Below are 14,368 nucleotides of genomic sequence, written 5' to 3'. Positions count from 1 at the left end.
CTGTCGTGCAGGAAAACAGGTAATTCCAAGTCAGTGGTTAAAGGACAGGTTATTAAATAAATTGAGATAACCAGACTTTGAGACAAGAGTCTCTGAGTTAAAACTATCATATCTTAATATAAAAATACTTAATCAATTTGGAATTTATTTTTAAAGAAATCTTTGTCATAGAGAAGACATACATGAATATTTGTACCATCTATGGATAATGAATGACTTTCTTAGGATATTATCATCAGAAGAAAACTGATTGACTTGACTATATAAACTGTAAACTTTATGTTTGTTAAAAATACTTTAAACAAATTGAGAGAAATACCTGTAAAATTAATATAAAGTAGTTTCATATATACATTTTAAAAATCAATAATGTAAAGATAAATACCTCAAAAGAAAAAGGAACAAGGAGTTATCGATAGACAAATCCCTAAAACAGAAACACAGTTAAGCATATGAAAAAGTGTTCATCATCACTAATATTCAAAAAATGCAGATTTAAAAATGGTGTGCCAGTTTTCACTCCTCATGACAGCAAAGATAACAAAGATAAATAGTATTCGGTGTTGGTGGGGAGACAGAGAACACACCTGCATACACTTATCATGGGACAGTCCCACATATCTGGAAAACAATTTATAATTACCATTAAAAATTCTTAAAAAGGAATACAGAACTTTCGGGATAAGATAATAAATTTGAATCAGATATTGTCCCCTCCTGAAAAGTATGGTAAAGGGATTAAAAATAATAATAAACCCATAACCTTCCAGGTCAGGAAAACATAAGAGACACCAACCACAACACTAGGAAAGCTGGAAAGCAGATTCATAGGGTAACCACAGAGACAGATGTGTCGGACCCTGTGCGGTCAAAGCCAGGGTGTCCAACCCAAGCTTGCAGAGAGAGAGACAGAGAGGCAGAGAGAGAAAATAAAAAATACAATATTATATTTTCCATTTAATCATGTTTAAGTGTAGTCTGGTGGCATTAAGTATAGTCACACTGTTGTGCAACCATCACCACCACTCTTCCGCAGAACTTCTTTGTGTTCCCAAACTATACCCATTACACAATAACGTTCCGTTTTCCCTCACCCACCCCTGGAGCTGTCTAAGCACCTTTTAAGAAACAGGTAATCACGAACAGACAAGTAGTTCACTGCACGTCCAAGGAAAGTGTCCAACATGGGAGACAGAAACTGAACAACAAAAAGAAAACAGCAACTTATGAAAACAGACTATGTAGGGAAAAAAGCTAAAAAACAAAATAGGACATTATTAATATCCTCCAAAGAATAAAAAAATATTTTGCTTCTATTAAATAAGAGCAATATGCTATAAAAAGGAACTTTCAGAAGATAAAAAGAGCACTTGAAAGTAAAATCATGATAGCAGAAAGGAAAAAGCACTGAATGGAAGAAAGATAAAATTGAAGAAAGCAAGCAAACTAGAGCAAATGATACGATAGCAGAGAAGATATAAGAAAATTAGGGGTTCAGTTGAGGAGTTTCAATAATAGAAAATGGGAGCTGCTGAAGGAGAGAATAAAAATGGGGAGGGATTATCAATTCAATATTCTAAGAAATTTTCCCAAAGCTGATAGACATTAGATTCCAGAATGAAGCCACTAAATGCCCAGCCCAATGGATGACAATTGACCCACCCCAGGGCTCATCATTGTGAATTCCAAAACCCTGGGCACAAAAATAAAGATTCCACGAGCTTTAAGAAAGGAAAAAGAAATTGTGAAGGATCAGGGATTTGGACGTCATTGGTTCTTTAAAAAAAAATCAAAAGATAAAAGATAATGGAACAAAACCATGAAAATTCTGAAAGAAGGTGAGCTTTCTTCAGACATCAGTGATCTCAAAAGATTTTGATCTTCCTTATAGTCTGTCTTAAGAAGCTTCTAATTGTGTGTTTCACCAAAATAAGCATGTAAACCAAGAAAAAGAAAGGCATGGAACCCATCACAGGAGGGGAGCAGAGGAGATGCCCAGGAGCAGGGTGAAGGGAGATTTCACAGTGACAAGCGTGCATAGGCCCAGGGCCACGCATCCACAGCAGAGCAGTGTGACTAAAGGCAGACACGGTGAGAGTTGTAATTATGATCTCTCCTGCAAACTTACCTCGCTTTAGGCTAGGGATAGACTGTCTAGATGAGACAAGGACTTCTAACATGAACTGATAGTTTGTTCTCCAGATGCATGGAACTAACCTGCGGAAAGTATATAAAAGTGTCTTTTTCTCTGTATTTCACGGACACTGAACCTTTGTCATCTTTGCTGTCCTGATGAATGGAATGATGTCTGAATGAGGATGGATTGTCCCTATTCTCTTCTATAATTGGATGTTCTGAACACAGGCTAAGTTTGAGCTCTCTCTGCATGCCTGCTGCCTGGATCAGTTGAGGATATTCATTTCATCCCTTAAATATGATCAACTTTGACCTTCTTCTGAAGGTTAGAGGCAGAAATCACAGAGCAGCCATTCCACCTACCCGGGTTTTTGCCTTATACCCAGTAACTAACAGGTTCACACAATAGCCCTGCCAGATGCCCCCATTGGAATAAGCCCGTGTTTCCCTGAGCTGTCTCATGACTTAGCTGTCTTTTCCAAAAGAGGCTTTTGTAAACTCTTAGAAAAGCACATATGTCAATGTTTATGTTCTTGACCTGGTAGGTTAAGAAGCATTTATTAATAAGTACAGTTAAAAAAAATAAAGAAGCCAGGAGAGCTGAGTAAAAAGAAAAAAGGAAGAAATAAATGGCATCCAGTTTGGAAAGTAAGATTATCACCATTTGAAGATGGGATGATATTATATATAGGAAGCTATAAAGAATATACACGTACACACACAGAACTATTAGAGCTAACAAAAAAGTTTAGAAAAATAAAATGATATAAGGTCAATGCACAAAAATCAGCTGCATTTCTCTACAGTAGCAATGAACAGTCCAAAAATAAATAATCCACTTAAAATAGCATAAAAAATAATATAATATTTAATAATAAATTTAACCAAAGAAGTGAAAGGTTTGTATCTTAAAAACCACAAAACATTGTTGAAAGAGATAAAGGCATGTCTAAGTAAATAGAAAGACACTCTATGTTTAGGGATTGGAAGCATTTATGTTGTTGTTGACAATACTCCACAAATTGACCTTTATATTTGATGCAATCCCTAACCAAATTACAACTGCCTTTTTTGCAGAAATGAACAAGCTGGTCCTAAATTTCATATGTCAGTACATAGGACCCAGATAGACAAAACAATCTTGAAAAAGTAGAACAAGATTGGAAGACTCACACTTCCTGATTTTAAAACTTACTACAAAGGAACAGTTATTGAGAAAGTTTGGTACTGACAAAAGGATAGGCACCTAGATCAATAAAACAGGAATTACAGTCCAGAAATAAACCCTTCTCACATTGGCAGTCAGTTGATTTTTGACAACAGTGCCATGACCGTTCAATGGGGAAAGAATAACCTTTTCAACAGGTGGCACAGAAACAACTGAATATCCTCATGGAAAAATGTGAATTTGGACCCTAACTTAAACTACATACAAACACTAACTTACAGTCAATAAGGACCTACATGCAAGAGCTAAAACAATACAATTCTTAGAAGAAAAAATAGCTATAAATCTTTGTGATGTTGGATTAGGCAACAATTTATTAGACATGACACCATCAGCTCAAGCATCCAAAGGAAACAAGAAACAAACTGAACTTCATCAGATTAAAAAACTTTTTGCATCAAAGGACACTATCAAGAAAGTGAGCCCTGGCTGGCATAGCTCAGTGGATTGAGCACGGGCTGCGAACCAAAGTGTCGCAGGTTCGATTCCCAGTCAGGCCACATACCTGGGTTGCAGGCCACAGCTCCCAGCAACCACACTTTGATATTTCTCTCTCTTTCTCCCTTTCTCCCTCCCTTTCCTCTCTAAAAATAAATAAATAAAATCTTTAAAAAAAAAAGAAAGTGAAAAGACAACCCATAGAATGGAAGAAAATGTTTACAGATGCACTTGCAAAAAAAATACCTACAGGATATATTTAACAAGAGTACATACCCAGAACATATAAAGAACAATTACAACTCAAAAATAAAAAGACAAATAAGTCATTTTCAAAGTGGGCAAAGGATTTGAAAAGACACTTCTCCAAATAAGACAGACTAATAGCAAATAAGCACATAAAAAGATGCTTAAAATAATTACTTGCGAGGGAAAGGCAAATAAATCCACAAGATACCACTCATTAAGTTGGCTATGACTTAAAAAGGAAAACAAATGTTGTTGAGAATGCAGAGAAATTGAAACCTTCATACATTACTGGTAGGAATGTAAAATGACTCAGGTGCTATAAAAAAGAGTCTGGTTGTGGATTCAGAAAATTAACCATAGAATTATCATATGGTCCAGCAATTTCATGCCTAGGTACATTTCTAAGAAAACTGAAATGTATGTGTCCACATAAGAATGTGTATATGAATGTCCATAGCAGTATTATTCCTAATAGCCCAAAACTGGGAACAACCCAAATATCCATCAACTGCTGAATGAATAAGATGTGTGATAGCCATACAACAAAATAAGATTTAACCATAAAAAGAATGAAGTACTCATATATGCAACATGGATTAACATAGAAAACATTATGTTAAATGAAAGAAGCCATACACAGAAGGCCACATATTGTGGACTTTGTTTATATTGAAGGTCCAGAATAGGCAAATGCATAGAGACAGACAATACTTTCATGGTTGCTCTAGCAACTGAGAGAGACTGCTAGAAGATTCAGGGTTTCTTTTGGGAAAGTATTCTGGAATTAGATAGTGACAATAGTTACAAAACATTTTGAATATACTGAAAGCCGCTGAACTGTGCACTTTAAAATGATGCATTTTATGTTATATGAACTATACCTTAACTAAAATAAAGGAAAATAAAAGCTATGAGTGTTTCAAGAATAACGATCCATATAATTCCGTGTACTCTAAAATCCTCAAACAAATTTCAAGGCAAAAAATGCCAAGGGCCTAAACAAAAAGACCAATGGCCTGGGATATGGCCAAGTAGGACCACACTCAAGAGTAACTAACTGTTGGCTATGAACCTAAAATTGCTCTAAAAAATTAAGTGTATTAATTTTTTTATTAAACTTGGACTAAAAAAAAGTAACTAACCTGGTGCTGCTGGGCAAGGGAAGAGGAAGAGCATGAAAAGACTTCCAGTCTTTGAAGATGAGATGCCTGAGAAGGTGAAGCTCTTCACTGAGACAGGAAATAAATGACTAAAAAGAGTATTCTGACACTGAGAGTAAAATGGTAAGTCAATCACTGGACCAGCTGAGCTTGTGGTTTCAGAGGGGCCCAGAGCATCCACAGATGGGGCACATGGGTAGGGAGCTCAGAGGAAAGGCTGGGTTGCTCTGGGCTGGAGTAAGGGATTGGAGGACCATCAGAACATACGCAGTGGAGGAACTACCCAGTGTCCCAGTGGTGAGGGTCATGGGTGCTGAGATTCCAATGCAAGCAGGGAGCTAAGGAGGAGGAAGGCGAGAGGAGAATCAGAACAGAGAGAGTAGTGCAAGGCCTCAGGAAGAGAAGAATGCCAGGAAGGGAGCTGCCAACAAAATCCAACGTGGCCAGACTGGAGCAGGGAGGTGCCCACTGGATTCGGTAAGCAGTGATCACTGGCAAGTTTTGCCTGAGTGATTTCAGTTTAATGTAGAAGAGTACAAAGAATCATGTCTTACTTGGGCTTAATGTCATCCAATGTCAATATTCAAGTTTAATAAAACAAATTACTTTTTAAAAAAAAAACAATAAGGGAAAGATCCTGACTTGCCTGTACACACAGATCCAGTCATCTGGCTTCATTCACACATTCCCTGAAGCAATCTTTTTCTTCTTTTCTGAAAAGGCCTTTTATCTCAAATGGATGAGATAACTTATGGAAGTGGGAGGGGCTATGGTTCCCACCTGTGCCAGACTTGACCAGCCTGAGAAGGCACCATTCCACCCTCATTAAACTGCTTTTCCCAGAGCTTTTTTAATACAAAGGGAAATGTCATGCTTCACAGTTCAGGGGGAACATGAGAACATTAACTTCTTTTCACTATAGGATCATAACTAGGTAAAATGTGCATTAAAAGAGGGTGAGAACATGTTGCCTCTGGCTAGTCTCACAGTATTTGTTTTTTGCCAATATGTACTTTTAGATACATTTAAATTTTCCTACACACAACATGCATTGCTTTTAAGATTAGAAAAATGGTAAGGCTGGGGAAAAAATGTTTTAACAACTCAAAACAGAAGGTAAGCAAGGATAAAAATATTAATGCTAGACAAAGTAAATGCAAGGCAAGAAAAAAAGGTATTTTTTTGAAGATAAAAGTAGCATTACATAATGGTAACAACCACCACTACTAATGAAGCCATGCAGATACAAATCTATGTTGCCAAAGAAACTGAAGAGATATATAAATCAAACATTATTAGGATTATGGAGAGGAACAGTCATTGTATAAGGTAATGTTAAAACACCTTTATCACAAAGACTTAAGATAAACTCAGTCTATCTAAATACACATAATTGATGTCTGGCAGGAATTTACTTCCATGATTACAGTGTGCGGGTCTTTTCAAGTATATACAAAACATTTACAAAACTCAATAATACCCGTCACAAGGAAAATCTCAATAAAGAAAAAATGTTAGATTTCTCTTCCCATTAAAAAGAAGGCACTTCTGGTTTGGAAAAAAAATAGAGAAGCTAGAGCCGGAGAAAGAAAAGAGAGGAATAGCATTAATATAGCCCACTGCTTGGTCCTCTAGATGTTTGGGGTACAGGAAAGCATGAATGGGAATTAACTTTATGGTGAGAATGCACCAAATTCCCCTTCCTGCTTTTTCTCACCCACTCGACACTTCATTAAACCTGAAGCACAAACCACTGAAATGGTACTTAACTCAGTGGTTCTCAAAGTGTGGTCCCTTCTCCAGGAGAATCATCCAGGAGTTTGTGATAAATGCAAATCCCTCTGCCCCACCCCAGACCTCCTGAAGCTGAACCTCCTCCAGGGTGGGGCTCCAGAAAGTTCCCATGTGAAAGCATCTGGTGTTAAAGGTGTACAAACACCCAGGTGCCCTCAGCCCTTGAGCAGGCCAACTCTGAGGAGTGGGTTTTACATTGGCTACCAGAGTCCCCTTGGGATGAGGCTCCTGTCACCCAAAGTAGCAATCTGTATGACACCCCTCTTGAGGGGTGCCTTCCCTTCCCAGTCCTAGGTTCCCTCTCCTCTCCACTTCCCAAATAAACCAATGCACTCAACTCTCTGTCTCAGGGTCTGTCTGTGGGGGGAAACTCAAGCTAAGGCCCCTGCTCGCAGAAGTGTGTGTTCTGCTTGAGGCTGGCTTGGCTGATCATTCCTTCCTCTCTGGCTGGGCTTGGCAGAGATTTTCTTGGGAGAGGAAGCCCCACCAGCAGCGAGTTCCCACACCAGTTCAGTCCAGCATTTGCAGTTCCCTTTCTTTTCTGGGTCTGCCAGCTCTTCTGAGTGGCACCTCCAGCCACTCTGGCACTAGCCCCCTTCCCAAGGGTCAGCTACCAGCCAGGCCCTGAGGAGCAAAGTGCTGCCCAGACCTGAGTGTGGATGTGCAAGTGGTGGTGGTACTGCATGCTACAGTGGGGTACAGGGTGCTGAGACAGCACTGAGCCTGGGTCAGCAGAGGCTTCGAGGATACAACATGCATGGGATATCTGGGGAATGAGTGGGACTTAGCCAGCAAATGAGGGTGGTGTGTAGCAGCAGAGACTCCCTGCAGGGGTCTGAAAGTGCTGCTGTAGCAAGAGGTCTGCAATGGGCTGCAGAGAGGGGTGCTTGAACCAGTCGGGGACAGACTTTGCCAGAAGACTTAGAGAACTGAAGAAACCTCCTTCTTACAAGACTCTCAATGATAATTTTAGAAGAATCTATAGATAACTAAATGACCAGAGGTCAAGGGAGAAAAATAGGAATGTGAAAAATTCAGCAAGTAACCCGTCTATTCTCCCAACCTGGAGCCTTGGAGAGGGCAGTGCCCTGAGTGGCATATGGCTGAGTCCAGACACACAGGCTTTTCACTGGTAATTGTGATGCCAGTTCAGAAGGGACAGGGTCTTCAGCTCTGGAGCCAATGGAACATGCTAAGTTCATCCTGGAGCTCCTGAGGATTTCAGGCTTCAAACAGAACCTGTGGTTCATCCTACCACCTCCTCGCCTCTCCTGACCAGCTGTGCACAGGGTAAACCTTCTGTACTCAGCATGCTGAGAGCAAGGGGTTTAGCCTGCCCCTTAACCTTGTAGTTGCTCCTTGGCCTTAAGCATGCACACTGGCTGGCTTTCTTTCCTGTCATCAGCTTCTGGGGTTTCTCCCTGCAGTGAGCATGGTGGAGTTTGTGGGCTAAGAGCCCATACAAAGCCACAGTTAGCCAAACCAACCCCCTCCCCACTTCGACAATGGGCCTTCCTCTCCACGGAACTCAAAGGATTTTTTCTACTGCCATCCAGTATTCACTTGCTTTAAATTTAAATAAAAATATTTAAATTACTTTAAATATTTTTAAATTGAGACATTATTCCTAACATACCTAAATTCCAAGTGGCCTGTAAGCAGTGTCATTTCCATCTGCAGTCATTGTGGGCATAGTGGCACACAGGGGAATTCTAAGGTAAGACAAGAGTTCCCGTCACGGGACAGAATTTCACTTTTCCTTTTGCCTCTCAGAAAAGGACAACAGAGATGGGGTTGGGGATGGGGAGTGTGGGTGCATTCAGCCCTTCGATGTCATCTCCTGTAGTAAAAGGAAGAGGGAAAAATTACCCTAGATACATAACTAGCCATTTATCTTTAGAGCCCTGGAGGACTCGTGGACCAATGAACCAGGATTTGCCTAGACTTCTTCCTCTAAAACATCTCCCAGGGACGGGAGACCGGGATGCCTAGGTTCACGTTGGAATGAATGAAGTGGCATCTCCCCCTCCTGATACTGTGAGTCTGCATCTTCCTCTCCAAGAAGCCTGTGCTGGTTGGCTGCCCCCATACCTTCGTCACTGTTGTCATCCACCAGGATGATCTCCTTCAGCAGGTGTGTCGGCGTGTGGTTGACAGCGCTGTGGACTGACCGCAGGATCACCGACAGGGCCTCATTCACAAAGATAAATATGATGGATATCTGGGGAAGCTCCTTGGAGTACTTCAACTCCTTACACCTGGGGAGGAGAGCAGGGGGAGCGGGGTCAGAAGAAGAAGGAAGACACAGGACTATGTCTGGACACAGTAAGGATGTCAGCCTGATAATCCTCGTACACGCTCTCCCAAGGCATGAGTCATTGTGCCCTATAAATCTCTCTTGGTTAAGGAGTAAGAATCAAACCTAAAGAGGATAGTGTAAAGCAATCCAGCTCCACTTCTCCCAAATTTACTACCCATACAAAATGGGAAGCATCAGTCTTGGGTGCACACCTTCTGTGTCACAGGCTGCTGTGCCCACAGGTACCCCCTGGTCCAGTCAGTACCCACCTGCCCAACTGTAGACTCAAGACTTCTGTATTTCCTTGCCTGGAGCTCCCTTGTTTTGATGCCACATAAGCAGTTCACCTCCTCCATCAGCTCTCATCCAGAGACTGCTAGGGGTTGATGCATAAACACCCCAGCTCCCTCAGCTCTTGCACAGGTGGACTCTGAGGGGTGGGCTCCCAGGGTCACCCAGGGATAAAGCTCCTGTCACCCACAGTAACAATCTGTATGACATTGCCTTTAGGAGATGCTTTCCCTTCCCAATCTTCCTTCCCACTACCCTCTCTATCTTCCAAATAAACTAATGCACTCCAGTCTTTGTTTCAGGGTCTTTTTCTGGGAGAACACGTACTAAGACATCTACCCAGAGACCCCTGCTCTCATGGAGCTTACATTCTAGGAGACATAAAACGCACATGCAAATAATCATAATCAAGGAAGTGGGTCCTCTGCCTGTGTAGGAGTGTGCTGCCTGACACACCCCAACTCTCTCTGCCAGTGTTCCTAGATCCTCCTTGGGGGCAGGAGATGCTGCCACCTGCCTAAGAGGTCCTCCCTTCTAAGACCCAGTAATGCCCCCATCCCCAATCACAGGGGTGAAAGGGGAGACTCCTTTTCACCAGGCTGGACTGAGGGACAGAGAGCTAGTAATGTCAGAGATGGTAGAACACCCACAGAATGTGCTCTGTATGGCTCAGTCACAGGAGCACACACTTTGTCCAGGGAACACCGGGAATTTGGCTTTATGCTTAGTCTGAGCCACAATGGCAATACCAAGTGGGAACAAAGTGGACTGGAATCCAGAGCCAGTGCATTTCCATTCACTCCCTTCCCTTGCAAGATTCTGCACAATGTAGAATGCAATGTATGAGAGAGCAAAACAAAGGCAACAAGAGAAAGGAACGGAGTGAGCGAGGCAGCGCTGGAGAAGGAGCAAGAAATACGGCTGTTTTTTATGCTTAACAGCTTGGCCTGTGTCGGGCCATATTAATCATGTAGGCAATTTTCTGAAGAAAATAAAGTTTTGTTACAGTATACATTTGTGTCTCCAGGAAGAGACCGTCCAGGGATCCATTGATCATGCAGCCTCATTTTTACCACATCGCCGTAAATTCACTTCTGGGGCAACCAGGGAGATTAGAATGGTTATTGACGGGCTCCTGGGCAGTCAGTGGGAATGATCTCATTTACTGCGTGGTGATCCGAGAGAGGAGGGCACTTCGGAAGATCCCTCAGAGCCCCCTCAATGGGGTGCTGGCAGTCATCCGGAGCCTGGCAGGCTGGCAGCTGCTCCTTCTCAGCCCATTACTCATCAGCCCATACACGTGAGCACACACACCTTCCACATCCACCTACTCTGAGCATTCACTCCTAGGGATGGTTTCTTTGGTCCTTTGTTGTTAACAGTTTCTGGCCCTTGAAATGAAGAAGCAAACAGCCAGACTGCACTGTACCTGCATTGACTCCTCCAACCACAAGCATTGGGGTCATGCTGCCATCAAGCCTGTAGTGAGTCAAGCCTCTTGGCCAGAGCAGGTAGTTCCCCCTGGTGGAATGGAAACATGGGTACCTCAAGGGAACAGGGGGCAGAGGGGCTGATTTGGCCTGTTCAAGAGTCAAGGTGGCCATTCAGTCAATTGTGGGGGAATTTCAGAAGTGAGAAGTGCTCTGCCACCCATTGGACCTGTTAACCTGGGCACACCACTCATGTTTTTTCACTCTAAACCTATAAAAATAAAACAAAACAAAACCTCACCATTCCCATAGCTCTGGGTGCCCAGCTAGGGTTCTTGTAAGGATCACATGAGTCCGGACTTTGGGAGCCCTGTGAAAATGCTACGCCACAACTAATGGAAAGACATCGTCATCCTGGTATGCCCCTCCACCCTGCCTCCCACCTCCTCTGTTCTCTTTTGTGTACTACCCAACACCATTGGCCAGGCTTCCAGAGTTTTCACTCAACCTAGGCCCTTCCTGCAGAACTCTCCCAGGACTCTCTTCCCCAACAGCACCCAGGTCTCTAACCTTGGCCAGCTTATGATACACCTCTCCTGTGCCTGACATCCTCAGGGTCTTGCCTAGGCAGAAAATACAAATATAGTCATTATTATGAAAATCAGCATTGTTTTTGTTGGTCCTTAAACTCCAGGATGGTAGTTCTGCCTTAAAAAAAACTTTAACTGGTTTATTGTCTGCTGCATAGAAGATGCATGGAATACGCTGGGGAGATGGACAACTAAAGTTTTAAGCACTTTCTGTAAGGAGTGGGCATTGATAGGTACAAAGTTACTTCCAATCGAATGCCCAATAACCAAAAGAGCAGCAGGTGAGTGCGGGGAGGGAGGATGGTTCAAAGAAAGAGACAGGCTCCCAGGCCACAGAAATACCAGAGACTACACAGAGGAAGAGAACAAATAGATAGGGCTCCTGCACCTAGGAGTTGGTGCTGAAACAACTGTCACTGTGGCCGATGACCCTCAGGACAGTATATGCAAACACACATATCTGGGTATCCCACACCCTGCGGACTGGGGCTTACATGCCAGAAGCCCCTCCCCTCATTCCCAAGTTCCTACAGAGCTGAGGGGGTGGAAGGTTCTCAGTGCCCAGGGCCCCAGGGCTGCACATGGTGCTCTTTGGGTGACCCCAGGGGTAGCCAGTGCCAGGTAGTCTGGGAAGGCAGGCCTGAGAAAGGCAGAATTCAGCTCAGCTTGCCTTCCAGCCCTGTCTCTACATAATGGAACATGAAGAATTGGCCATGTTTCCTACTGCAAAACCCAGGTAAGTAAGAGTACTCTGGGAGTGTGTGAGAATAAAAGAACAGATCCCAGACTGAAAGACATGCAGGAAGTGAGGAGAGATGGCACACCACAGAAATGACAAAATACCTCAGAATCTATAGCAGTGTGTGTGCACGTGCACACATGTGTACACACGGTGTGTACTTCCTCTAGCAAAGAAGACTCAGATCTAGGTCCCAGGAACCACAAATTCCTTTCAGTAAGTAGCCCGAGAGCATTAAACAATCCTCTGTCTGAAAAAGATGGCCTGGATCAATGTCAGTGGGTGCCCCAGGAGGAAGGGGCTACAAAGAATTTCAGGAGCAGGCTCCTCTCCTCAAAGGGCTCACAGGGCACAGATCCTTGCAAAGCTGTTTTCACAGAGAAAAGAAAGCAATCAACCAACCAATTGAGATCTCTTAGACACCTTACATCTGTTCATCTGACTGTCTATCCAGCTGTCCACATGCCTGAGATGCTTCCTTGAACTCAGCAACTCCTTTCAGGTGATCCCTGTTTCCCCTCCTTTATTCCCCATCACCCCAAAGCCCTTGACATTGACTTTACTTAGTACCAAAAGTGCCCACACTATTTCATTGATGGTAAGGAAGAGGAGGAAGCCAGGAGACCCGACCGCCACTGGGAACCCATCAGAGAGAATCACAATTGAAGTGAAGGAAGGTCAAGGGCTGAGGCCTCCAGCAGGGAAGAAATCAAAACCCAAAGAGTTGGCTTTCTCATAAGTGGATCCCTGTCCATGACCACCTTTTAAGGAAACAACTTATATGACCCAGTGTTGTACAGATAAGAGGTATCAAGAAACACTGTGACATAGTTTGCCAACTTGGAAAAAAAAAAAGATGATCCCAAACATCCCCATTGTTGTAAAAATGCATTGAAATGCAATGTGGTCCAGGGTTACAGATAATGATGATGACAGTAATAACCAACACATACGCAGTAGCCTACATGCCGGAAACTGCTGGGAGCTTCTATGTCCAGTACTGTCTCATTTAATCCTCACAGCAACCTGAGGAGTAGGCAGCATTATCATCCCCAGTTCACAGATGAGGAAACTCAGGCACAGAGAGTGAAGTCACTTGCCCTAAGCCACACAGCAAGTCTGAAACAAGAATGCCTGGATGTGAACTTCATCATCTGATGTTCAGACTCTCCCAAATGCTCCTGCCAGACCAGGGTACAGTGTGGTAACTGCAGCAGACAACCCACCACACAATTTCTAGCCCTGCCTCTTCCTAGCTGGGGGACCTTGGCAAAGCTGTTCAGTCTGAGCCTCAGCTCCCTTATCTTTGTCTTAAAAGGCCTGATGAGGAGACAGAGACAGCCCTCCATGGACAGTTGCACCATGCCTGTGACCTGCTGGGGGCTAACAGCGTACAGACCAAGAGAATTCCCTTCAAGTGGGATGTGGGTGAGCAGAAGCCAGCCCCTCAAAACCCAGGATTAATAAAGCCAGCAGGAACATGGGCAAAGATCCTGGTATTCTGGCTGTGAATCTGGGCAGGATGCAAGGTCAGGTGGTGCCCCCAGGGAGTTGTCACAAGCTTAACTGAAGCACCCCAGGGTCAGAGAGCTCTAGGACCTACAGGGACTGGGTGTGGACGATGTACCTGTGTGTGTACTCTACATGGCTGGGTGGGGATGGTTCCTGGCAAGTGTGCAGGCCTCTCAGGCTTCAGTTCTGTTCCTGGTCCCCTTCCTGGCCATCAGTTCCTCAGGTCCCATCTAAAGCGAGGCTTTCCTGATTTATCCACGGCACTTGACTCACATGGTCCATCACTGTGAGGTCAATCTGCAGGGTATTCCTGGCTGTTCACCTCAGCTTTAGCTCCCAGGTGCAATGATGCCCCACCCTAATGAAGGAACCAATTACCAAGTACCACCCAAGCTCTAATCGCCTGTCAGTAACTAAGAGTCCTGGTTCTGACAGCTGAAACACATCCACTACTCTAATAAGGCTGTTTATAATGCAGTGCAATAAATGCTAAGTGCCCAAT

At 43.4% G+C, this 14,368-nt stretch overlaps 1 protein-coding gene across 1 annotated transcript in view; it reads right to left on the bottom strand.

Annotated features, from left to right (window-relative positions):
* GALNT17 (polypeptide N-acetylgalactosaminyltransferase 17) overlaps positions 1-14,368 on the bottom strand; it is a 428,715-nt gene that overhangs the window by 216,666 nt on the left and 197,681 nt on the right. Inside the window, exon 3 of the mRNA XM_028526697.2 lies at positions 9,097-9,263. Within this exon, the coding sequence (XP_028382498.1) occupies positions 9,097-9,263 (167 nt within the window). The remainder of the gene's footprint in view (positions 1-9,096; positions 9,264-14,368) is intronic.

This window comes from Phyllostomus discolor, chromosome 3 (genome assembly GCF_004126475.2).
Source record: "Phyllostomus discolor isolate MPI-MPIP mPhyDis1 chromosome 3, mPhyDis1.pri.v3, whole genome shotgun sequence".
Taxonomy (NCBI): Eukaryota; Metazoa; Chordata; class Mammalia; order Chiroptera; family Phyllostomidae; genus Phyllostomus; species Phyllostomus discolor.
The sequence above is the reverse complement of the archived record's forward strand: the minus strand, read 5'-3'. Positions and strand labels throughout refer to the sequence as shown.